This window comes from Megalops cyprinoides, chromosome 10, assembly GCF_013368585.1.
Source record: "Megalops cyprinoides isolate fMegCyp1 chromosome 10, fMegCyp1.pri, whole genome shotgun sequence".
NCBI classification, from domain to species: Eukaryota; Metazoa; Chordata; class Actinopteri; order Elopiformes; family Megalopidae; genus Megalops; species Megalops cyprinoides.
The window spans coordinates 17181550-17207155 of NC_050592.1; the positions used below are offsets into that span (position 1 = coordinate 17181550).

A 25606-nucleotide genomic window follows, 5' to 3' on the forward strand; every position below is an offset into this window, starting at 1 on the left:
ATGACTATATGCATTCTTCCCATTCAGACACTACTCATTACATGTCTGAGGTAATAGCTGATAGCAAACAACTAACCAGTTCCATGGTTGACCACTGTTAGCATGTTAGCAGGTCTTAAATCAAACTGCATGAACACTATTCGCCCCACCGTGTTACTATGGGAAACCAGCACTTTGTCAAAGAGTGCTGTGTATTTTATGGACTGCAGGACATAAAAATGTAAAATAATCACACAGTAAATAAGTGTAGTTGTTGTTAATAAGATGTCATTGACCTACACTGCATCCAAGATACTCACCAAAGAAAATGTGCCCAAACACAGAAATGGGCAGTTGAAATATGATCAGTGTATCAGTCTAGCTTAACATCTTAAATAATTTCAACAAGAACACTTGACAGTAAATGTTGCCCTCTCCTTAAACAGGAAAGAAATACTTCACTGCGTAAGAACATCTGCTCTGTACATATGTAACCAGTGCCAAATGCTTGTAACATGCCTGTAATTGAAATGACCATTGTTACAAATCAATCACACTGAATCTGATGGAAACTGAACCATATCAAATACTACAGAAACATCTGAATTTTAACATTTTATTAGTGTTATTCCGAATTCATTAGTACAGAGCAAACAGAAATCTTTTTAGAGGCCTTTTTCAGTCCATTAAAAATGACCACGACATTCTGATGAACTTTTTGCTCTTCATAGAGATATAAGAAAATAGAGTTGACAATACATTTAGGCACACTGTTGACATATACTGTACAATGATATGCACAATTCAATATCATAGATTCATATGTACAGGGTGATTAAAAAAAAAGGCCTGCATCCAAGGGGAGCGAGTGGTTACAGAAGGTTAGGAGACAGTCGACGTTGTGGCTGCGTTCCAAACCGCTTCCTTGTCCCCTACTCCCCTCACCCAATGAGCATTCAGCTACTGTGATATCACAGAATGATCACTTGAATGGAGCATAAGAGAGGGGGGGGAGGGAGCAGCAAATTAGTGTTGGCTCTGAAACGCACTTCAACACCAGCATTCAGTGCCCAGCTCAAAGCAATATTGTTCGGTTAAAAACACAGTTCAAAACAAGCACTTGTTTTAGCTACACGTTTATCGTGTATGTGCTGTAAGATAAAACACACAAAAAATATAATACGGCTATACAAGGCAATACACAATTATTCACTTAGGTAAATTCAGAGTTTTAATAAGTACTCATGTGCAATATTTCATTTGTGAGTTAGTAAGATAAAAAAACAAAACCACTGCAGATATGTGCGAGTGGTTTAACAGATTTCTTTACACAGATCTTTCAATATGCTGTGACTTTATTCTATGAATTGAAGAAAAAAAAAAGATTATGGGCACGCTGAGGGTCACTTTTGGCCCAGATTCAGACGTCAGGATGCAGTGAGGGAGCGGTTTGCAATGCAGCCTGGGATTAGGTGACGCCCTATCACACATTATTGGAGGTACAGCTCAGATATCCACAAATCATGATGACCAACTTCTCCTTTTGATTAGATATGCACTGCCATATAATTAGGAAAGCTGATTATATCTTCCCCTGACAACGTAGGAGCTACACACATGTACACTATATCCATACAGCTCCATATGAAGTCGCAGACATGTATGCTGCATATCCATACATGTTTGCAACTACCTAAATACTGTGCAATGTGCTCATCAGATTGCTCGTGCTGTATGTAAGCCATGCACAGAGGGAAAAACGGCCCTCATCTATAAATGTAAAATGATCAAGGAGTGAAAAACTAAGACTTATAAAACAAGTCCTTAACCTTATCTTGACAACAAACGGAATGCAACTGGTTGGGTTTTAGCCACCAGTTTACCTGTTCTTTCTTGTTTTTACACCTCTTCAAACATTAAAATATTTTGTACAGTTATTTAGATACGCATGCATGAAAGAAAATATTGCACAAAATGACTACTTCTATGAAGAAAGACATCCAATTTGGTATTTTTATCTATGCATTTGTTTGCGGTCTCCCAGGGAGTCCTCTACCACATCTCAGTTGTTCTAAACTCTCGTTTAGCATTAAGGCTGATTCACTATCCAACGGTGGCACAGTTTTCTGACTGCGTGGGATTCTCCCCACTACTGCTACACACGCATCTTTACAATCATATCTGCAAGCGTCGAACGAATTACGACATGTAACTGGTTTAAAAACAGGACACAAAACAGGTATTTTACATCAGCGAGAGTTACATTCTTTAAAGCATATCTCAGTATGCTCATAACAAACAGAAATGCTTATCTGCAGCATGTGACCTGGACAAACAACTGAAATGAGTTCAGTTACCTTTGGGAAGCTGGTGACTTCTCATGTTTCTTAACAGGCTCAAAGACACTGTGTACGTGCTTCCCCTTAGTGTTTAAAAGGTGCTAATTTTAGTCAATGGGCACTTTTGACATTTGGCATTCCACTGCTAGACTTTCGCCTTGAAAATTCTCACTTATGTGTGAATAAGAGGGGTGCCGGGTTCTACCACCTAAAAGCTATCCAGCTGCTATCACATAGTAGTAGGGAAATGTATTCTTTACAGCAGGTGCTTTATGCTGTCATATTTTGCCCTAAAAGCATTTATTTGCATAGTAGTCCTGGTATTTGTATAACTGTACTGAGTGCAGATAAGGGAGCAACTGATTACTGTAGTTACAGGCAAAAGCACTCCAACACTCACTATAGGACACTAGGAATGTGCACAAGCTTTGAAGAAAAGCCTTTCACCTGAACGCAGGGGAGGCTTAATTGGGGAAAGCTGCATAAATGCTTACATAAACTGACCAAGTATAAAGGTCAGAAGATACCATTTTATATTTCTGGATTGAACTGAATTTGAATGAACAGCTGTGGATAATGTTCGCTTTTTCTGTGGCAACAGGACCATAACTTGGTCCTGCATGGGGCAAATTAACGCCAAATAACCATCAATCACTTCAATGTGTTTACCAGTGACACAGTTTAGAATTCTCAGCCATTACTGATGACCACTCCTCCGTCCAATTAAAAGTTGCAAAATGCAACTGCCCAAGCCTTTTGGAAACTGCACTGGGCTTGCTGATTGGGGGAGTTCAAGGAACCTGCCAGAGGGGACCAGGCTCTCACCTACCCTTTAACATAAAGATACAGTAAAAACATTGACAAAAAGAACATCTGATACCATCAACAGTTGTCAAGCACCATAGTTTCTACAGCTTCTAAGTGGTTCGGTTCTGGCAGCTTTGGAACAACTCCGCAAAGATCGCCGAAATCTCCACGCTACTGATATGGATATAGTGCTTTAAATGTAAGGAGGCAGGGGAGGGCAGGGGAGGGGAATTTCGGGGCAGTGATTCTTGGCCCCCTCGCGCCCCTCTCTGTACACCGTGCCCCGCGTAGCGACCTGTCCGTGACGCGTACAGTGCAGCCCGGTGCGCGCGGCGTCGGCAGCGTGCGGCACGTCACCTCTTCTGCGCGGCCCTGAGCTTCTGCGAGTATCTGTGCATGCGCTCGGAGCGCGAGTGCAGCTTGACGAAGAGCTCGGGGAACTTGCACTGGGGGAACATGGTCTCCAGCAGGCCCTCCAGGAAGACGTAGACCAGCCGGCGGTTCAGCTGCTGGTGCTGGAACATGTCGAAGACCCGCAGGATGCCCTTACGCGTGGTGTCCGCCCCGATGATGTGCTTCAGCTCGTCTGCATCGACAGGGTAAAACCGGGGATCAAAATCAAGCTGGATTTAAGCACAGTGCAAACAGCCGTGAGAGAAAGGAGCCTGCAGAGGGGACAGGCAGGCTAAGCTTTCATCAAACATCTGAGAACACACCCATACTAACATCACTGAAGCACCCATACACACACTCTCTGACACACACACACGATCACTAACGCAGTCATACACACACTCTCTGACACAAACACACACACGATCACTAACGCACTCATACACACACTCTCTGACAAACGTGTACGCACCATCAGTAACACACTCATACATATTCTCTCTCACACAAATGCATATGCACCATCACAAAGGCACCCATACACGCAAACGCATACACACACTTCAGCCATATCCACCCACATATGTACACAGTCAATCATTTATTCATTTGGCAGACAATCACACACACGCATGCATTCTTGCAGGCACACACGCACGCACGCAGGTACGTATGCGAGACAGGTGGATATCTCACCTGGCATTATGGCCAGCAGGCTGGTTTTGGCAGCGACTCTGGTCCTCATTCGGATGTTTTTGTCCCTGCGGGGCGGACTCTCTGCCAGTATCCCGTTGGGCCAGAAGGAATCTCTGTGAGGGGTTTGGGCAGTGAGTGACGAGCACAACGGCGAGAAGATTAAGGAAAGAATCGAGCGCAGAGCCAAGTTACCTGAAGCGCTTCACAAAGTCTGCCACCTGCTCTGGAGACGTCATGAAATCCACATGATCCACAATTTTTCTGAAACAAAATGGATAATTTGACTATTAGAAATGACCTCTATGAATGAGTCTAACATTGTCAGCATGCATATTTCCATGTGACTGTGTCAACTGCTTATCAAATTAAAGAACAATAATGTCAAAACAAAAGTACTGAGCATTCAGTCCTTAAACATGCACAGTATTATTCCCTTACTCCTCATGGGTTCACGTGGGTCTAAAGAGGACGGAGCCTTATGTTACTGAGAGCAGATGAGCTGCGTGTGAGAGAGTGTGATGTCACCTGTGTGTTACCTGTCAGTAGTGTCTCCCTATGTATTGTGAATGAGCTGCGTTTGTGTATTTCACCAACTGATAGTAACTCTCTAGGTAGTGTGGATGAGCTGTGTTTTAAGACTTTGCCTGCTGGTGACGTTTCCCTACGCAAAGTGAATGCCTTGTGTGTGGGAGTATTTTACCCTAGGTAACGTGGATGAGCCGTGTGTGTTGTACCTGTTGATAGTGTCTCCATAGGTGGCACGGATGAGCTGCTGCAGCAGGTTTTTGATGTTCCTCCTCAGCCACTGGTTCCTCTCCTTCAGGTCAAACACCTCGTCCATCAGCAGCAGCATGACCCGCAGCGGAATGTTATCGTCCACCTTCGGGGGTCAAAGGTCAAGCCGATTCAATATTGTCACAAAGATCTATTGATGTTTGCATATCCAGCGGACAACATTCTAATTTTTTCGAAGGAAAACAGCATAGGGACTCTTTTTCCTCTCTGAAACTGAAAAGACATTTGTCAGTTAGGCAAAAACAATAAAACACAGAGAGACAGTGAAGAATGCTTTGAAGTGACAAATAAAAATGTGAAGCGCTGGACAGCTGTGGATTTATGACGATGACAAATCTGCATATAATCTGCACTAATCTTGCACGCCTTTACTCCTGGTGGAGATAAAAGCATCCCTGTCCTTAAACATTAACATCAATGATCAGTGATGTAATCCAAACAGTGGGAAAGTGCTGGTGTTTCGGGGGCTCCGGGGTCGCCCCTGGCTTTGAAGAATGCTACCGGCTGCTTGGGGGCATGCGTGTCTGGGTATCTCTGGGGAGAGGACATTCTCGGCACTAATACCTGGGACTAAAGGCCTGTGCTGCCCATTGGTGAAACGCATATACTTTACATTGCATTGCATTACAGGAGTGCTTTTACACTGCAGAAAGGGCTTTCCTGTCACATTTACACAGAGCAATCCGCAACACCACTGACTGTTCACCTGACACATCATACTGGAGGAGCTCAGGTGAACGGGAACCCATTTTCAAGTGGCTTCTCTTCAATTGCTTATTGGCTTTACTCAGAGAAGTCAAATTCAAGTCAGGCCGTGATTTGATCTACTATATGTTTCTACTATACGTGATCTACTATACTCTTCACAGCTCTGTCTCTGTTTTGGGAATAATGGGAAGGGCCTGGGGCGAGGTGTAAAAAGATATACCTACGTTGTCATCCAGCTGTGCAGAGACACGGCAGTGCTCCGAGTTGATCTCAGACTTCAAAGGGGGCATCTGAGAAACAAGTGACTCCGTGTTAGATCACTTACATACAACTTTTCCCCTGAACACAGTCCTGTACAGTGGCATTACAATGTCCATAACACGTACTTAGGCACTGTCAGCCTTAACACAATAAGGACAACTCTTCTTTATGTTCCAACCCTGACTTTGAGACCTTTTCCCAATGCGGTCATAATGACACCGTAAAACACCACCTGCTACACATACTAACCCTGGCTTTGAGAAGAATCTCCAAGTACAGCCAATGCCTTCAATGACACACACTAAAACACCTTGAAAATGTACCATTTTACGGTCAAGTGGGGCTACTGTCAGTTTGAGCTTTGATGTACTTTCAGACTGTCATGTACTCCATAAGTCAGCCCAGAGCACCTTGAATAGGGACTGCTTGATGTCCTGGCCCAGTCTCTCGGACATCTTGCCCATGTTGCCGGACATTTTGGTCATGCCCTCAGCCAGGCTGTCCGGCAAGGACTTCACAGCGTTGGACACGTTCCGCATCGAGTTCCGCAGAGGGTTCACAAAGGTGTCCATCTGAGTGGGAAAAGAGCTTTTTATTATCATTTGTTCGATCTTGTTACATATATCAATTCATAAGAATGAATATTTGCTTAAACAGTTCAGTTTAACTACAGTGATTCAACAGTAGTGCTCAACCTGAAATTTGAACCTGTACCTTTCTACTTTTCAGCTCTAACGAGACTTTATCTTAAAATGACCTCAGGCAGTAAGAGAGATCTGGTTTAAGGAAACCCTTGCAAAACTACATGACTAATCTTGACCATTGTTTCAGAAGACAGACATTATACAGGAATGTTAAATGTAACCAGTAGGGGGCGATCTTACCTTTCGTGCAAAATCGCCCTTCCCTTTGCTGTAGGCCTTGTTCTCCAGAAAGTCATTGAGATATGGTGCGAGTGTGGGGCATGCTTTCATCATCTCTGGATTCAGCAACAGCTAAAAATACAAACATTTTCCTTCCAGGCCTAAATATTTTACAAAATGGCACTGATTATCTTTTTCAACTTAACCTTCTACTTTTACCAAACCTTCCCCCTGGTGAACCAAAAAACACATTTATGAGGCATTACCACAAGTATTCAAAAAAACAGCACTGGTATCTGAAGTATTAATCAGTGACGCAGTTGCATTTTTGCAATGCTGATTAAACTTGATTCAGCTCTATCCATTTCTTCTACTTCTTGGAGATACTGGCACATTTCAATCAAGGCAGATTTTGGATGCTGATTGACCAAATGAAGTGGACTGCACCAACGATGTGGGCATTGCTACCTGCAGGTAAGCATTGAGGTCTTTCTTCCTCCTCTCCAGGAAGTCCCGGTCCATATTGTTGAAGGTCTTTTTCCCAGGGAGTTTCAGGATAGAGGTAAGGTTTTCAAACTAGGGGAGTAAAAACATTCCATTCATGTGTTCTAAAACAGGTGCAAGAGGAGAGCATGGAGAGGATATCCATTTCTCATACCCAGAAAAACCTACATTAATACTGTTAACTTTCTCAACAGTTTTAACAAAAAGTCCAAAAGAAATGCTGTGACTATTTAAATAAAATTAAGAATCAAATTTTAGCCGTGAGTATTAAAGTATAAAGTATGTCACCATTTAAAATAGCAGAAAATCACACTTAATAAGACAGCTACTCAGGAACAAACACATACTATGTTTCTGTCATGTAAAAATTCATGTGTTTAAAAGTCAAACCCATAGCTACGAAATCGTAGCAAATACCTAACTTTTGGCTTAAATGCACACTTGCAAGAGAGGTCACCTGCTCTGTGATGCGCATGTGGAAGTCGTGGAAGTCGCTATAGCGACGGTAGGTCACCCAGGTGTCCTCGATGCCATCGGGGTTCTTCCGGAACACGGTGACGGCGTACAATGCGTACGTTTTTCCGTGATCGTTACACACGCCTGCCACGGGAAGTGGGTTTAAACAAGCATCAGCTAACGCACAGGCAAAGCGAGAGGGAGGACACCAGAGGCAGGAAGGACAGAGGACAGAGCGCAAAGAAGGGAGGAAACATGGGGGAAAAAGGGAGAGAAGGAAGAGAGAGGGAAAGGAAAAAGTGAAGGTGATGAAATGGTTATGCCACAGAAAATGCATGACAGTACAAAACAAGAGAGACTGGGAGATGTTTAATGCTAGGATGGTGTTTAAAATGAGATGATTAGTTTCAACAGCAGGTGAGAATGGCTTGAGATGACAGTACAGTGAAAGACATTGGGAGGACCTGACCAGATTTAAGTTTAAAAGTAGAACAATTAAAATACAATTACAACATGCAAAAGCATATGCAGATTGATCTTATGGCTCTCTGAAGCTTCTTCTCAATCATGTGTTTAATAATGTGTACATTCCATTAACACAATTAAACAGTCATATGGTCTGTGCCCCAAACATTTTCACCTTTCGGTAGGAAAAGTATGTGCTTTTCACATACCAGTATCAGAAATGAAAGCATGAAGTTGCATTGATTCATCAGAACTTGCATTACAGAGGTCATCCAATGACTGAAAGAGACAAAGGACATATTGCCTTATTCTACATGCATGCCCACAGACATTATGCTGAAGGAAAGTTCAATTTATCCCACAAATCCCTTCATAAACACCCCCTCATCTCACACACACACACACACACACACACACACACACACACACACACACACACACAAACCATACCATACAAAATGTCATATCAGCCATAAGGATATCAAAGTCAAATCCATTTAAGCCCTAAAATTCTCTCAGTGAATTGTTGAGAACCCCCCCCCCCCCTTTTTTTTTGTTCAAACCAACTGCAATTCCAATATTCAGTCCTCCATAGACAGAGTAGCAGTGTCATTTTGCCTTGCTTGGTGCTCATTTCGTAATGAACCCCTTAGGAACACTGTCAGTAGACTACACACTCCAGGCCTACACCCTCATGCAACACATTAAACAGGACAGACACCTCACTAAAAGCCTCTGAGCCACAGAAAGAGAGGCAAATTAAAACACTACCAACAGAAATGTCATGCATTTTGTTTTTAATTAATGGAAACTGGCGTGGTTATCATCATCAGTGTTAACCTGAGTGTACTTTAGATTGCAATCGCAGTGCTGGTGTCCAGACTGGTTTGAAAAGGTTACATACCAAACTTAAGCTTCCCGTAGGAGATCCATTAAATGATTCTGTGGAAGTAAAGAAAAGAACAAACAAATTAATATAGTACCCATCTAGCTTTTGAATAACAAAAAAATTATGGGGAAAAAAATGAAATGCTTCAAGAAAGACTCATGCTCACTAATTTAAAATTTCATATGACACAAACCTCAAAAATGAACTGTGTGGCAAGAAACCAAGATAGAAAGTTAAAAAACCCTGGGAAGCTTGTACATAAAATTCTTTGACACTCTTTGTGCATCTGCAACTAATACAAGTGAATGCCAAGAGGGTAATACATCAGAGTTTTCAGCACCATAATTTCATATAAAACTTTACCGTAACATTATCTGAGAAGAGGACGAAAAGAGAAACAACAATAGCTCAGCCAGTGCTGACACTTCACAGCTATCCATCATATCATATAAAAGTGAATCATAAAGAGTGGGGGTGTTCAACTTGGGTCTCTCCATCATATTTCTGAGTATTCTGCAACACTAAAAATGGAGAGTTTCGTGTGAGAATGCCTGACGTCTTGCCGACTAATTTGTCTTCACAAAGAAATGCAATATTCCAAAAGTTTAAATATAGTGCCATGAACAATGCTTTAAACTTAAATGGATGATTCCTTTATTGGTGTTATACGTTTTCATTTACTGTTTCTAAGGGCACAGTACAAATGTGTACAGCGTAATGATTATGCTCTTACACAAAGATAAAGAGAGACCTTTAACAGTGTTTATAAAGTACACTTCTTAAGGACATATGGGTGCAAATGCATTAACTGGCAAGCAGTATCTAGTTTCCCCAGTGCTACAGTCAATGGGAGGGAGCAACATCCCCCTCTGTTCCTGGCAGGATAGGGAACATATTTTTGGGGATGACATAATGAGACCCACACTGGTCTCAGTGTCTGTCCAGTGCTGTTGAGTATGTAAATGACATCTGTGTCTTGACACAGTGTATCAATGGTGATAATGCCCAGCTAACGATATTGGAGGGAAGACTGAGTTCCCCTACAGTGGAAGAAACATTGGTCCTTGAAGAACTAGCTCTCTGTGTTCAACTACCCTGGTTTTGGGAGCTATTATCTTGAGATCTTACACCAATATGACAACTATTTCTAATCATTTCCTTGTAGTGCTATTTTTATATGACAAATCATCTTGAAAATGTACAATCTAAAAGGCATTCTGTTCCAATGCACCAGATAATCAGTTTTTTTCTCATCGCATAATACTTCACTTGCTTAGGAGCCAATGTGTCTGCATGTCAGGTATTGACAGCAATGCCGGGACGGTGTCCTTTTACGTATCAGTTTCAGGACCAGTGCATCTCCCCTGTCTCACCCCCTTCTCCGTCGTCAGACCCTCGCAGGCTGGGCTCCTTCAGCATGTCAAGCTCGGCCAGCATGCGCACGTACAGCGGGTGCTGTCGGAAGGACGGGTAGAACCGCTCCTCATGCAGCATCATCTCGTACACCTGGGGCGCCAAACCGCAACATTTCACTGCAGGTCCTCAGCAAACGGTGCATTATGCACTCACACTTCACAAATTAGCCGTTCATCCAGCTAGACAGTTACTGCGTGCAAGCTCCATGCTCAAGGAACCAAAAACAGAGACCCTCAGGTTACAGCTCTAGTTCCTCCACAGCAACACAAGAGCATTGCCTAAAAGTCCCAGTCCATCAATAAAACTGAACATCTGAACTTAACTTTGTGACTTATGTAATGTTTTCTGTTAGTAAGGGTAGAAAACAATAGATTTGCACCTTTCTCTGGATATCATCAAATATCTCAGGTGTGGGATCCTCCTTGTGAAGTTTCTCAGCCAGTTTCGCGAGCGAAGCTTCATCCACCTGTACTCTGGGGGAGGCCTGAAAATGAACACAAATCTGAGCTCAGGACCAAACTGCAGCATCTGACTTTACTTTGTGCCTGTGCCTCTGATCAGAGGACCGTCCTCTACTCTGCGGGACATCCCGGGACCCCGAATCACACAGTACAGACTAAATGGCACCAGCGCAGTAGAGGGTTCAGAGTTCACGTCGGCTCTGCAGTCTAACCTGATCAGAGACATGGATTCCCTCCTTCCCCCTCCCAAATAAGCAGGATGTGAATTACTGGTAGAGGTAAACTGCTAGGCTTAATCAATGGTGAACCCACCACCAACTGTGAATGCTGCTATTCAGACTGATTTAAAAACTGAAATCACAGAGAGGCCCAATTTCTAATAAGTTTAACAAAAAGGCGTAATTCTAAATACTCTTTCTTGCAGCATGGAAAGGAAAACTAGAAACAGAGGTGTGATGAAAGGTGCTCATTGTTTGGTCTGTTGTTCAGTTAGAAAGTGCGGTACATGGACACTGAACAGCTGCCAGGTACATGGCGATTTAAAGAGGCCCTTTTTGTTTTTTGTTTTTTTTTTCTGGGCTGCAAATGAATGGCTTGCTGCTTGGACTTTTATTGTATTTATGTGGCTTTCCTCCCACTGTGTTTTTTCCCCACTGTGCCCAGTTACAAAGCATCTGCTATCTGTGTCACATTTTCAAGTCCTTCCTCTGATAGCTTCCCCTATCCTCACACAGGTCACATGAGGCTAATCTCGTCTGGTTGCATACTGGTGGTGGATTCTGTGCTAATTACTGTAATTACTTTGGTACATTGCTGGTGGTGCTTACTAACTTGTGCGCAGACAAAAACAAAATGTGCTTGATCTAATTCCACCACAAAAACAAGCATTTATGTTAATCTTTGTCTTTAACTACTCAGTTTGTTAATCAATCACTTGGAGCAAAGCACTTAACAACAGTCAGATAACAGATATCCTTCCAGCATCCCTCTCATTCAGGTTTTAACTTCACAGCATGTTCACATCATACACATACATACTGTGTCAATACATTTTGTGTGTTTTCCATTAATTACTATTCATCGGGCTCTTCTGATCGAAAGAAACAACATTTACAGCATGCTGTATTTGTATATACTATCCCAAAATGTCATCGTTTAAACATTTAATGACTGATTTTTCCTCTTAACCCAAGGGGACAAAATAATGCCATTAATGCACACAAGACAGTTCCAGTCCATATTATAAATACAGCAAATACCTTCTATCTCTAACGTGTGCAACTGGCATCTATCACACAAGGTGTTGATTTCATGGTGTTTAAGTCCACAGAAGCTTTTAAGCAGGTACTATGTGTGAACCCGCCTACAGGTTGTGCTTGTGCTTTTCTGGATGTTTAATTTCAGAGTACAGGGGTAGCACTAGCGCTCACCTTCTCTGAGAGGTACTGCTCGTAGACCCCCAGCACAGCGGCCTTCAGCAGGCCTTTGGTCTGGCTGCTCTGCTTCTTCCCATCCCTCTGCCAGCCCTGCAGAACCTCCAGCTGCTGCTGGGCTGTGACCCGGTATCCCTCCACCGTCAGCCAAAAGAACAGGTCTGCCTGGCCCCCTACCTGCTGCATGTAGTCTGCAAGACAAGGCCAGATGGTCAGACATACAGAAAGGGGGAGGGGACTGCTCCGCTCCTTCATCCTGGTTCACCCGTGCCTTATCTAGATGTGTACATGTAAAGATGTCAGGTCAGGTTGAAATCTAAGTATTTTACAGGTCACAATATATACCTTAACTACAAGGGGTTATGGTCTGAGTCATTTATGTGTTTCTCGGTGCACAACTATTTTTTGTGTACGTGGTCTTTGGTAAGTAAAACAGCTCATTTTAAGTCCTCTTTTAGCACCTGCAACATTTTCGTGGGGAAACTGTTTGAAGTTGACACTAAAGGCTTCCTGTGACTATTACCCATGAAAAACTGAAGTGCGATGTTGTGAACCAATATGTGCTCCAGAGGAATGATACACAGCTTCCCAAAGTTTGCAGCAAGTTTCAGAGCATCCACTTCCTGCGAAAAAAGACAAAAATATATACATGTAAAAAATGAACTCTTTCAAAAACTATTTTTATGCTGTCAGTATGAAAAGCCTTAATTGACTAGGATACAAGTTACAGTAACATTCTATTCAAGGTGTTTGAGATGAAAGATTAAATTACCTTTCCTGACCGCAGCCTCTGTATTCTTGATTCACAGACTTTTTTCACAAAGAGTAAACTGTTGATCTGATTCTTAATCACATTAATATCTGTAAAAAGAGAGTTAGGTAAATATCAACAATTTCATCATGATTCATTTGTTTGCACAACCAGATTGGTTGAGAGGATCTAAAAAAACAAAGTAAGCGCAACATCCAGGTAAAAGGCCTTGCTTGAACAGAGAAATCCTCCAGTCTCCGGTTCAAAAGTCCAATATAGTCCTTATAGTCACTACTTAACCACTGATGTCTTTGTCCTTATCAGTGTCTCAATGCAACTGTCTCCTTGTGACATCGACCCAAGCGCTTTCATCAAACCCAAGCATGAACCTGCAGCTGGAGGTGTCGCCCAGTATTATTATTATTGATATTTGACCGCTGCATCACTGTTGACTGTAATGTATCTGACACATTACAGGCAGCTTCTCACTTGGTATTCTGAGGCCTGTTTGAGGGCTGCAGTGCATACATGTCTGTGTGTGTGTGTGTGTGTGTGTGTGTGTGTGTGTGTGTGTGTGTTTGCGTGTGAGTAGGTGTATGTGATTAAATATATGTGAGTATCTGTAAATGAGTGTGAATGTGTGTATGTAAGTATGTGTATGCGAGTGACTGTGTGATCATTTGCGTATGTGTGAATGTGTGTGTGAGTGTATGTCGTGACATAAGGACCACCTCACCATCTCCGGCAGTGTCAAGGGAGCGCAGGTACTGCAGCTCCTCAGCCGCCTTGTCTTTCACAGCCTCCAGCTCAGCAGGGTTGTCTGACAGCTTCAAGATGTTCATGAAGGCCTCGTAGTTACAGCTCGAGTCCCGGATCTGTACGGCAGAGCCAACACTGACACTCCTGAAGGGCTCTGGCACTGTGGCCTTAACTTTGAGCAATCACTTTAAGCAAACATTATATTTCCCTTTTTATGCATGCACATCATCATGACTACCAACCACTGAAATGACACAGATGTTGTGTAACATGTGAAAATATGTACTAGCTGCTTAATCTTCAGATGCTTCCACCTCTAGAAATCCTTCCAAACATTTTATAAGGACTACAGCTACCTTGACTCTAAAACTCTAAGAGGGATTCACACACACAAGTCTTCACTGCTACATTTTCCCTATTGTTAAATTGACTGTAATGATTACTTACCATCCAAATGACATACTGATTAATATAATCTGGATCACTCAGCTGGTTGATCAGTGGAAGCAGAACACCCCTTGCAAGGATTTCCTGGAAAGTAGTTTACTTATTTTGTACATCTGTGTTGTTTCCCATACATATTTCATCACATTATGATACAGCACAGTTCAACAATCTGATAAACAGTTACATTTACATTTACATTTATTTATTTAGCAGACGTTTTTATCCAAAGCGACTTACAAAAGTGCTTACAGAATGGTTATGTTACCATACATAACCATTCTGTTTGATGGGTTTTTATCTCACATTACTGCTTTGACTCAGTCTCATGTAAAGCTTTAGATGTTATCTTCTTCTCATGCCAGCAGAGCACTTTGGGAATTTGAGTTTATGCATTTTGTGTGCTGTGCTCACCCTGACAAAGTATCTCATGTTCCTGTTGTGGAAGTCTCCAGGAGGTAGTAACAGGTGCAGTAAGACCTCACACAGGTCTCTCAGAAAGCCTGGGGGCAGAGAGAAAATCACAACTTCAATAATCTTCTCTTTGCACTTTAAACACACCTGGACAATGTTTCATAGGGCACTTTGAGCTGCTTTCCGAAAAGCTGGAAAAGAAAAATCTGTATCTACTCTCAAACTTTCATTTAACAAGTAGTAGCCGGTTGAAAAAAAGAGCCAATTGGGAGCTTTGAACTAGGCTGACAAATGTTGGACAATGAATATGTTACGATTTATATACAAAATGTATGTATTTTTTTGTACCTGGCACTATAGTGTAATAGTTATGGAAATATAAGAGCTTGTAATGAAAATGTATGGATATTCAGATGGTTGAATATAACCTTGGACAAGGATGGAATGTGAGCTTGGACAAGAGCATCTCCCAAGCAAATGAATCAAATCTTTGGTAACAGCCAACTAAACTGTTTACCTTGGTTTCTTATTTCTGTAGAATAACCAATGTATATTACTGTATATTACTATAGCTAGTATGAATAATACAAAAAATGTCTTTGGGATGAATGAGGGAGTTAGGTGTACACACCCTCTTCATCTTTGGGGGTGGTGCACACCACATCCCGACATATCTTCCTCTCCATCTCCACCTCAGCTTCAAAGAAGGATTCCAACAGCTCCTCGGAGGAATCCCCTGAAACATGCGGCAGTTTGGATTAGACAGATCAACATGATCTTTGTTGCCTTGAAGACGAAAATGCAGAAAAAGATTAATGTTGCAGATGGATTTTGATACAACGTGTGCATGTGGGTGCATGCACAGATCCAGTGAAAATAAAAAACACTGTTGCTTTTACGGTAAGCTTTTACCAGCAGAATAAGAGTTTAACGATTATCTTTCAGCCACTTGTCTCCTGTAGAGCAATTATTCTATGGAATGTTTTTCTTTGTACTCTGTTCACTCAATGTGGTAATATTTTGATTGGTCAGGTGGACTGAATGCGTGGTAATCTATAACATGAGTGACCTACACGCTACAAGGCAATAGAAAACTGTTGGGCTCAAACACAGTTAAGCAGCATTTGTATTTCAGCAAAAGAATACATTGATTTTACATTGATCATGTGGTGCATTGAGTTTGTAAGCAATTACCCATGATAACATGCTAGACAGGTAGGGGTCTATTGACAAAAAAGGATCTTACCAAGCTGTGAAATACACAGGCTTGCAGCAATTGACTGGGACTGATTTGGCCATGGTCAGGAAGCAGAGACATGTGCAAGCAGTGTAAAGGTCATGGTGCAATGGAACTACGGGGGGGGGAGCCAGTGTAATACTACAAGCATTGACATTTCTGCAGCACACGTCTATATGTGTCACCACCATGTTAATGATGAAAGCTAATAACTATGACATAAGAGTCTAGATAACAATTAAAAAAAAACTTGAAAGCCCAATAAGCCTGAAACCAAACACTGTTTTAAATGTGATCATATCACGACCGTGGCACACTGGCCTTAGAAGTTTACGCAAATTACACACTGAAACGAGCTGGTGAACAGCATTAGGCCGGTCTTACGTTGTTTGGGGTCTTCTTTCTCTTTTAGGCTCTCCTGGGCTTTCCTGAAGACTCGCAGATGTGTAGCAAAGTCATCCACTAATCTGGTGGTGAAATATGGCTGCCAGTCGACTTCTTTGGATCTGTCAGATTTTGAGACACGCCTGTTTCATGCCAACTGTTCTGTTTTTGTCTTTTGCAAGAACAGACATTGCGCAATATGCTGGTGAAGTCAACATCAGGTGGTTATCATTGTCAATGAGGACATACCTTGTGGAAAGCTGGACGAGTGCATACTGTACAGTTTTTCTGATTTCAAGCAGAAAGGACTCATCTTCACTGAGAGTGTAATACCAGTATTGGATGTAGTCTCTAAGGACAAACTGGATCACCTAAACAAAAAAATAAATAGACATAAATCACATTTTAATTATTTATTTATTTCTATTAAGAAAGTAACTGTGTTTAAAATACTATTTAATTGTTAAAGCATAATATGACTTTGGCGTTTTACATTTTGCAATCATGAAATCAAAACAAAGAGTTTTAGCACCTTTTGCTGATGATATCCTGGATTAGAAATTACAATGTTTGTTGGCCCCTTAACCACTGGTTAATGAGTGGCAAGTGAACTGAGATATCAAAACAATGAGGTAAAACAATGCCAGGCTGAACTGTTAATCTTATTCCTACTATAAAACTATGGGACAATTCAGACTTGAGATATGCATATCTCAAGTCCAAGACTCATATACCCACTTAAGTGCTTCTCAGAAGAGGTCTGTGGTTCTATCACCACTGTGTAAATTCAGACAAGGAAATTTAAACAACCACTTCAACTTGACTTGTTTGCACCTTCTCTAGAAGTTTTATAAAGTAATCCCGTATGACCCACGACTGAAAGTGAGAGTAGGATTCGCTCTACTATATATGGCTATACTGGATATAGCCAGTTAACTTCCTGTAAAATTGCAATAACTAGCATCCTAACAAATACAAAAGATATTGGGTTCAATATATTACATCACATTTTAATGCTGTTATGTTTAAAAGGGGTGACTGACCTGCCAATTCAATTGTCCATTTAATTGTACCATGTGCTACAATTTAAACAGTAGTTGCATAGCTATCTAGCTAGGGTATGTTGAATAAATTTTATCGGACTATGAGCACTGAATATCACATTGTATAAATGCTCCTGCAAATGAAAATTACTGTAGGAGCTGAGAAAATTGTCCTGGCACAGTTACGAACTGGCAAGCACCACAGAGAATGCAACAACCCCTCTCTCCCTCTCCAGTTCCCAAGTGCTTCAACCATCCCTGTGTGGGATGCTATGACATATATTTGCCTTCATAAAATTCCACCGAACTCAAATTTATGCAGACTGATTCATATACTGATTTTAACACTAGGTTCAGATATCATAATTCACATGGTTGCTATGCTACTTCCTTGTGAAATATGATGAGACCATGAATTCGTCAGTCAATAAAAATCAGTGGGGCTCAGAGATAGCTCCACACTTTGCCATGCTTATTTCACACACATTGGGTGTACAACTTACATTTACTTATGCTGGGTGTAAAACCGATAGTAATCCAAATCACAAGAAAAACTGAAATTCATCTCTATCTTGTACAACACTGAAAGTCACCCATAGCAGGTGTTAAGTGAAAGTCACCCACAAATCTGACACTTTCCAAAACTGGGTATAAAAGTGAAAGTCATCCACGATGGGATGTAAAACTGAATGTGACCTTGTCTGGCTGTGAAACTCAGTCACCATGAATGAGTCTAAAACGGGAAGCCATCATTCCCGATGGGAGTGAGCCTGAATCGCCCCCTCATTGGGTGCATAGTTAGGAGCAGCAGCACAGGGCATGTCTGTTCGCAGTGAGGCTGCACACAGCCACGCTGCTTTAAATTATACCAGCTGGAGACACATAACCAGCAGTTTCATAATTCCTCAGGAATGTCTCTTGTCTCTGAGCTATTTGGGGTGAGAGTCGCAGAGAGTCACATTATCTCCAAGCCTTCATGGAGGACAAGGATGCCGTGTTCTCCTGCATGAGCCCTCTGTCCTGGGACAGTGGTCACACTGACCAACGCATTCTTCTTAGGATTCTCCTGCTGGCATGTGGAAGAGCTGGATATAAGACTAGCTTATGGCCCTTTCACCACAGAATTAATGGAAACAACAGACCTGTTAATAATAATGACAGAATTTGCAAAGTAAAATGTAAACTGTAAAATGTCTTTCAAAAATCCATCCACCATGAACCACTTACAATAATTATATCACACTCTTCCGGGTAAAGATACTTGGATGACATCTTTTGTAAAGAGAGATGTTTGTACAAGATGACCAGTGGAGAAGTATACCCCCCACACAAAATGGTATCTGGTATCCATTTGGAATGTACTGACAATGACAAAGACAATGCCCGGTGCATGTTGTTTTCAAGGTTCTTCTAAGGTTAAGCTTCGGTTCTAAACATTAAAAACTGTATAAACAAACTGCAATGATGTAAGACATCAGTTGTTTTGCCTACATTTTTTATCTATATGAAGCACAATTCTTATTCAATGCATGCTTTCTTATTCCATGCATGCTTTAAACATCTTTAAGTTTCACTTGCCTGCAAAAAAAATTCAACATATTTCATATGAATATAATCAGATATTTTCAGACATTTCTTCTCCGAAATGAGATGTCTGCTAAACTTTGAATTCATATGGAAACTGGAATTGATTTTTGACACTTACCTGCTGTAGTGGCTCATCGATAAAGCTGGATCCTGTGACTCTTCTGTCAATTTTTATCTGCTTGACTTCGAGTTTTAATTCATCCAGCGTCTTGGGGGGGAAAAGGAAATATATATTCCCAGTTCAAATCACTCATTATACAATGAGGCCCCACCCAAGCTGGCAAAACAAAGTAATAATTACGCTCATTATGACGGAAAGTGTGAGGACAGAGGGCAAAACAGAGGAAGAGCAACAGAGTGACAGAAATAGAGAGAGGAGAGCGAGATGGGGAGAAAAGGGCAGAACACTGCTGACCTTCAGTATGCCTGGTGGTGTTGTGGGAAGGAACGACTGTTCACATTTTTCCAAGTGTTTCTCTGAGTTTGTCCTTCCAAATAAAAGTGTTACTACAAAGCCTCTGTGAAGCACAAGCACAAAAAAAACACACTTTACTATGTGTGATTTAAAAAGAACAAGTAGGCACAAACATCCAATCGGTGACAAAGGAACAAAAAATAGGAGAATAAAAGCAGTGTGTGGGCTCCAGTCTAATTTGTCATTGTAATTAATTATTTTTACATTTGGCACCTACCAACAGAACAATCTAAATATACAGAGAACAATTTTACAAACAAATCTGACAGATAAATAGACCAAAACATCCAAAAGGACATGCAAGAAGAGTGCTTAATTTCCAATCAGTGTACAACACTTTGAATAAATACAGGTCCAGGACTCACAAAAAAAATTTAGTCAGAGAGGAAGCTACTATACCAGTAGTGCAATACATCATATCACAAGTACATATCATTTCACTGAACTTTGGAGGTGTGCTCCCGCATCAGGTATGACTAAAGGGAAAACAATATGGAAAGAAACCGAACACCGGGGATAGCTGTTATTGAGCAAAAAATAGCTAGCCGATATATCGAAACTGCTATATCGCCCAGCCCTACAAGTACATGAGTGAAATGTTTCACCTACCCAGCAACAAAGCACAGGACATAAAAAACAAAATAAAATATGGCGAAGGGTCCAAATGTGATGAGAAAGAGCACCACCCCCAGACTGCTCCATCCCCATATGGACAGACTGGCCTGAAACAAAGACACACAAAAACACAACACACATCAGTGATTAACCACTGTTTCCAGTTTCATTGGCTTTGTGAATAAAACATAATCTGCAACAAAAATGCAATAATGTGTAACGTGGTTATTGATAGACTGTCACTCACTACTGTCACTATTTGACTTCCTTTTCGATCAACTATGAGAAACAGGCCCATCCACTAAATCTGTAATATCTCAGACCATCTTATGTGTAAGTTGGGTGAGTATACATTAACAAAAGAGTATGTGTTGAGTGTACTTTTAGTTGTACAGTAATCAGCTCTGTAACAGACACTGTTGTTACCATCGGGGAGGCTCACTCAGCCAGACAGTATAGTCCTGTACACACACCAACATAACACTGAGCAACACGACAGTCACCAGCTCTACTAGAAATTGTCAAAGATACCACAGCACAAAATGCTGTGTCACACCAATGCCACAGGTTTAAAAAGTTCTTCCTTATGCCTCAAAAAAAAAAAAAAACAACAAAACCATTCTACCACACCCACTCTGATGGCCTTTCCAATTCTGATGTAAAGACTGTAGGCCCCATCAGTATGTGCAATACAGCTAGCTCATTTCCAATACTGAACACCTACAGCGCCTAAATTCCACTGATAAGCCTGTCAAGCTACAAGCAAATGCAGTATCTACATTAATCTTCCATGGCTGCCACACTATGTGATCAATTTCTTTCCTGTTTGTGTAGGTAATGTTACTTTAGAGGTCTATAACTAGCAGGCACACAGGTAGAAGCAGGTGGAGAAATCTTTTTTCAAATCTTACTTGAATTTTAATATGTTGCTCAAATATTTCAGTAACAGACCAAACCTGACCAGTGGTAGTATCACAGCCTGACAAACAGGTTTCTTACTGTCATTCTGACTGGACAAAACACAACACTTGAGTATAAATTCCCAACTGCATTTGCTCTTTTGCTATTCTTTCTGGATGCAAATGTGACTCATAGCTTAGCCTTAGTCCTAGTTAAATATATGTACAGCATCCATTTTTGTCCTTTCCTTGTGCAATGTGGAAGGGGCCACATGCAGGATTTTTGCTGCATTAGGGAAACACACACGTCTATGCCAGCACTTGTGCTCAAAAAGAGGATGTATACTTTCTGTGTAGTTGGCATTCTGACAAACCGGTCAGCGCGGTTACTATATGGTGCTAAATTATGTTTTGTACTTACTAGGTGACAAGAAGAAAAAAGTTATAAAAACGAGTAGTTTCCACTCCTAGGTTAGAACCATAACAGAAACAAAATATCATAGCAAAGACAATTCTCTGAATTTCCAGGGAACACTGAATATCCTTGGCAATGCTACATTTAGACAAGCCAGCACTGGAGTTAAAATTGTAAAATGCGAGGCCCTGAAATTCCCTCTAGCAGCTAGCACATAACACCCTTCTATCTGGAGATGTTTAGAATTATTCATAAAAGAGTCTTACATACCAGTTTATGGACATCTTACATGAAACAAATACCCATGGTGAAATACAGTATATGCACAGAGTAGCTGCTTTCCTCATGTAGGTCACTATATAAGTGCACAGGACACCCATTCATGGTGTTTGCCATGTCATATTACTCCCAACTAGTCTCTTCCAAAAACCCTGATGCACAGGTTCTAAATGGATATTTTACCAAATTAAACTGTTAAGGTTACAGATATAGGTGTAAGGCAAGCATGAGAAAGAATAATATAAATGCAAGGTACTCACTTTGCACGGCATTCTCTCTCTTTCACTCTCTCTAACTCTAACACACACAACACACACAGGTCTGTAAAATTTAATATTAATTATGTGTTGGGCAATAAATTGAGTTATCGCTACTCTACCATGGATACAGTAACTTTCTTCAGTCTTATGTAAGGAAACAAGTGGTTCGGTAATCAGTGGCAAAGGAGGGGAACGACACTAGCATATTGTTCAAACTCCAAGTCAGATTAGCTAGCATGGTGAACAATAAAAATATAGCGATTTCGTTTTTTTTTCTTTTCAACAAAAGTTTTAAAATGAATAGCATTGTTAATACCTCTGCACTTCTCAATTTTAATAAATAAATAAGATTATACCTAAATTACACGGTAAACCGAAGATATGGTAAGGTTCCAGGGACTCATCTGCATAGCAAATCGTCAGCTGTGGTCTATGGCTATTCCTTGCACATAGCATGGGTGACAAATTAAAGCCCCTTACAGCAGCGTAACAAATCGCACACAGAATGTCATGTCACCCTCTCACCTGACCCAGTACGGCGTGGCAAGATTTTATATACGAACCTTAAGTCACTGCTTGCTGGCTAGCTTACCACTGTCGTCATACCAGTCTCAGGCGCTATTTACTACGAAAAAACAAGTTGTCTTAACCCGTAGCTACCTATACAATCCCAGTCCTAGTATGTGAGTGATGTACAAAAACCTGGTTGATACAGACTTAACCACCGAGCCCTATATTTTCCTTAGATAGATAGCTAGCTAACTAGCTATGTGTTACTGTTGTGAGACTGTCACTGGACACTTCACCAAAAGAAAACAGATATACACCAGTTTGCACAAAACACGCCTTACCTCAGCTAACATTCTTAATACCGTAGAGACAGCGGTCGCTGTGGCTAGCCCCACCGCATTGTAATAAAACAACTCTGTTCCTAATTTCTCGTTTAAAGACGGGTACGTTCCCAGTCCCCATACGCTGTTCTGAAAGTCGCCATATTAAAAGGTTTACGTCCAGGCACCCTTGTCACAACGCTCTCTCCCGATTGGCCGGATGGCTTTAGCTGCGTCATCGTACCCGTGACTGGGGCCGTGTTTTGCGCTGTGAAATCAACATCACCCCCGGGGGTGTGTCTTTCGCAAGTTTGGTCACGTTTTGGTCGATTACGATTGATTATGATTATCGCGGTCCTGTTGACTGCGTGTGACTGAAAAAAAGGTGATGTATGACGAGGCGTTTTTCACGTCTAAATCACTTTGCTCGTCAGCAGCCGTAATGTTTAGTGAACGTTCTTGGACGAAGGGTCACAGGCTTTCCGAAACGTGCATCAGGCAGTAGGAACACTGGCTACTACTTGCGGAATTTCAACTTTCATTGGCATGGAAGTAAAGATCACTGCTGCCATATTTTCCGACGAATTATGCTGTATTGTACAATGACATTTATAAAGACCATTAATAAAAAGACATGAAAGGTATATGAGCGTTGTAGTCATTTTCCATGACTTCGTGGAGAATTACGCCGCATATGGTCATGCAACACTAAAACACAATCTTGTTTCGGCTGAAGCAACAGTCGCCGGCCCGACAGCATAGATTTCCGCAGGCAGTAAGGCTTGGTAAGGAGGTGCCGCTCGTTTCTACCCTTGTTCGGGTTCTCCTGAACGGTTTATTTATCCAACATTTTGCATTGACAGATGATTCAATGTCAATAGGCGTTACTGGGCTTTTGTCAGCTTTCATCTAAGTAGTATTACCACAGATGCATCGCAATCTTAAACTCCACGCACTACATCCTTTCCTTTGCCTGAGATGTAATGAAATGCCTAGTTGCACGCGTCTGACACCGTTTCTTTATTTTGTTAATTAACAGCATGAACAAACAGCCGTCCATGCACTTGACCACGTGACCTCCAAATCAATTTGTAGCCCCTGTGACAAATATCAACAAAGCTTAGGACTGGCTCATTAACAAATGCAGAAATTCACAAGGCGACTATAGGAGTGTTGTAGCAACAATATCTAGATTGTCTCAAGCATTGCAGCAGGTTTGCTTTTTGTGGTCTATAATTACATTTATAACGCTCCTTTATAGCCAGGTATTTTTTAAAGCTACCTCCTGATGACGAGTTGTGTTAAACAGTACAGAAAAGTATAGAAGTGTCATATTATGAAAGTCTCCTGTGATAACCTTGGAAGATTTGTGCGTTGTACTGTATGTAGACAAGTGCACTGAGTTTTAAATATGATTTTTTTTCAGAGGTTGTCAATTTAAGTAAACCAATGCAGTGTCCAGTAAATGTCTAATTCAACACATTACATCAAAATGAATAGCTTCCTCTCTGTCTCCTTGACAACTCAAGCACTGGTGGCGGTTTGTAAACAAGCCCCTTTCATAGTGACATGTGACATGTCATTTGACCACATAATTTTAAACACCTGTGTTTGCTTTTAAGCTCCACTAAAAAATGTTTATTACACAATTATTCTGTCACCATGTTTGTAGTCATTGCTATGTTTAATGCAGCCCAAAACATATTTATCATTATTAATGGCAATCGTGTGTAAAACTAAACAAATTTCACACAGTTGATTGAGAGTGATAGCTCTCTCCTTTAAGGAGGAAAAACATTCCAAGTAAGGTTGAAGGTAAAAATCTCTTGGGAACCAAACAAAAGATAAACATGAGATGCCTACCTGTTTCCAGCAGTACAAGGTACCTGTCAGGTCCCAGAGAAGATAAGGCTGTAAATATGCATAATCCCAGCTCCTTGTTGATCTGTTCTGGACACCTGATACTCCTTTCTCCATGGTTTAAAGGCCGGCTGTATTTAGAAAATATTGAACTCTCTTTTCACATATCTCCACCTTCATGAATGAACCACCTTGTCCGTACACTGAATGAGCAAGCACACAGAATGGAATCTAAAAGCTGTGGCATGTTTCTTTCATGGCCCACAGCCCAACCTCAGTAACAGATACCAGTTTTTCCAGGTCGCACGTCCTTACAGGTATAGTATCTGTTGCAAGACACAGCGCACTTTGTACTTCTTCTGGCTTACTACCGGTCATGGGAGGTAATTCATTGTGATTGTTTTAAAACCTAACAACACTCATGTAGTCACTCTTTCTGTCTGAGGTTTCTTACTCTATTACTTACATTCTACACAGCTGAGATACTTGCTCTAGTCTAGATCAACAAAGCACCATCAAGCCTTAAGTATAAGGACATACTGTGACATACAACAGTAAGGAAATGTAAGTTTTACCAAAGAAATATTAATTTTTGCATATACTCAAACATTACTTTGTTCTGTTTGCTGATTTTGATGGAAATGTCTAGTGTTTCACCAGTGTTATGTAGGCTTAGTTGGTTCGGTTGCTCTTGGGTAATGCCACAGGAGAAAAAAGGATACAGTTTCAAGCAGGCAGACTGCATGGACATAACCATTTAACCCATATGTAGAATTTAATTTAATTAAAATAATAACATCAATTATCTGTCTATCTGTCTAGTATCTGTCTATCTACATTAGGCCCTGCACTAACTGTGAAACAGTAAACATGAGTCATTACTATTTTC

General features: G+C 41.2%; 1 protein-coding gene across 3 annotated transcripts; it reads right to left on the minus strand.

Moving 5' to 3' along the window:
• Positions 1-715: 715 nt before the first annotated feature.
• Positions 716-24952, minus strand: LOC118784503 (sorting nexin-13-like). Of its 3 annotated transcripts, none has more exons than XM_036538754.1 (26): positions 24721-24952; positions 20169-20281; positions 19500-19602; positions 19203-19292; positions 16704-16825; positions 16455-16576; positions 15465-15569; positions 14834-14922; positions 14423-14506; positions 13953-14091; positions 13238-13326; positions 12989-13088; positions 12463-12656; positions 10951-11055; positions 10529-10661; positions 9171-9208; positions 8476-8545; positions 7803-7945; positions 7310-7417; positions 6863-6973; positions 6389-6550; positions 5942-6007; positions 4949-5094; positions 4407-4475; positions 4215-4327; positions 716-3711 (listed from the first exon to the last, which is right to left on the minus strand). In XM_036538754.1, the coding sequence occupies exons 1-26, from the start codon at positions 24832-24834 to the stop codon at positions 3479-3481; spliced, it is 2961 nt and encodes a 986-aa protein (XP_036394647.1). In that variant the 5' UTR covers positions 24835-24952; the 3' UTR covers positions 716-3478. The 3 variants fall into 3 exon arrangements, with proteins under 3 accessions (XP_036394647.1, XP_036394646.1, XP_036394648.1); XM_036538753.1 differs by having other exon boundaries at positions 7803-7978; XM_036538755.1 differs by lacking the exon at positions 24721-24952 and adding an exon at positions 22879-23038 and having other exon boundaries at positions 7803-7978.
• Between the last annotated feature and the right edge of the window lie 654 nt (positions 24953-25606).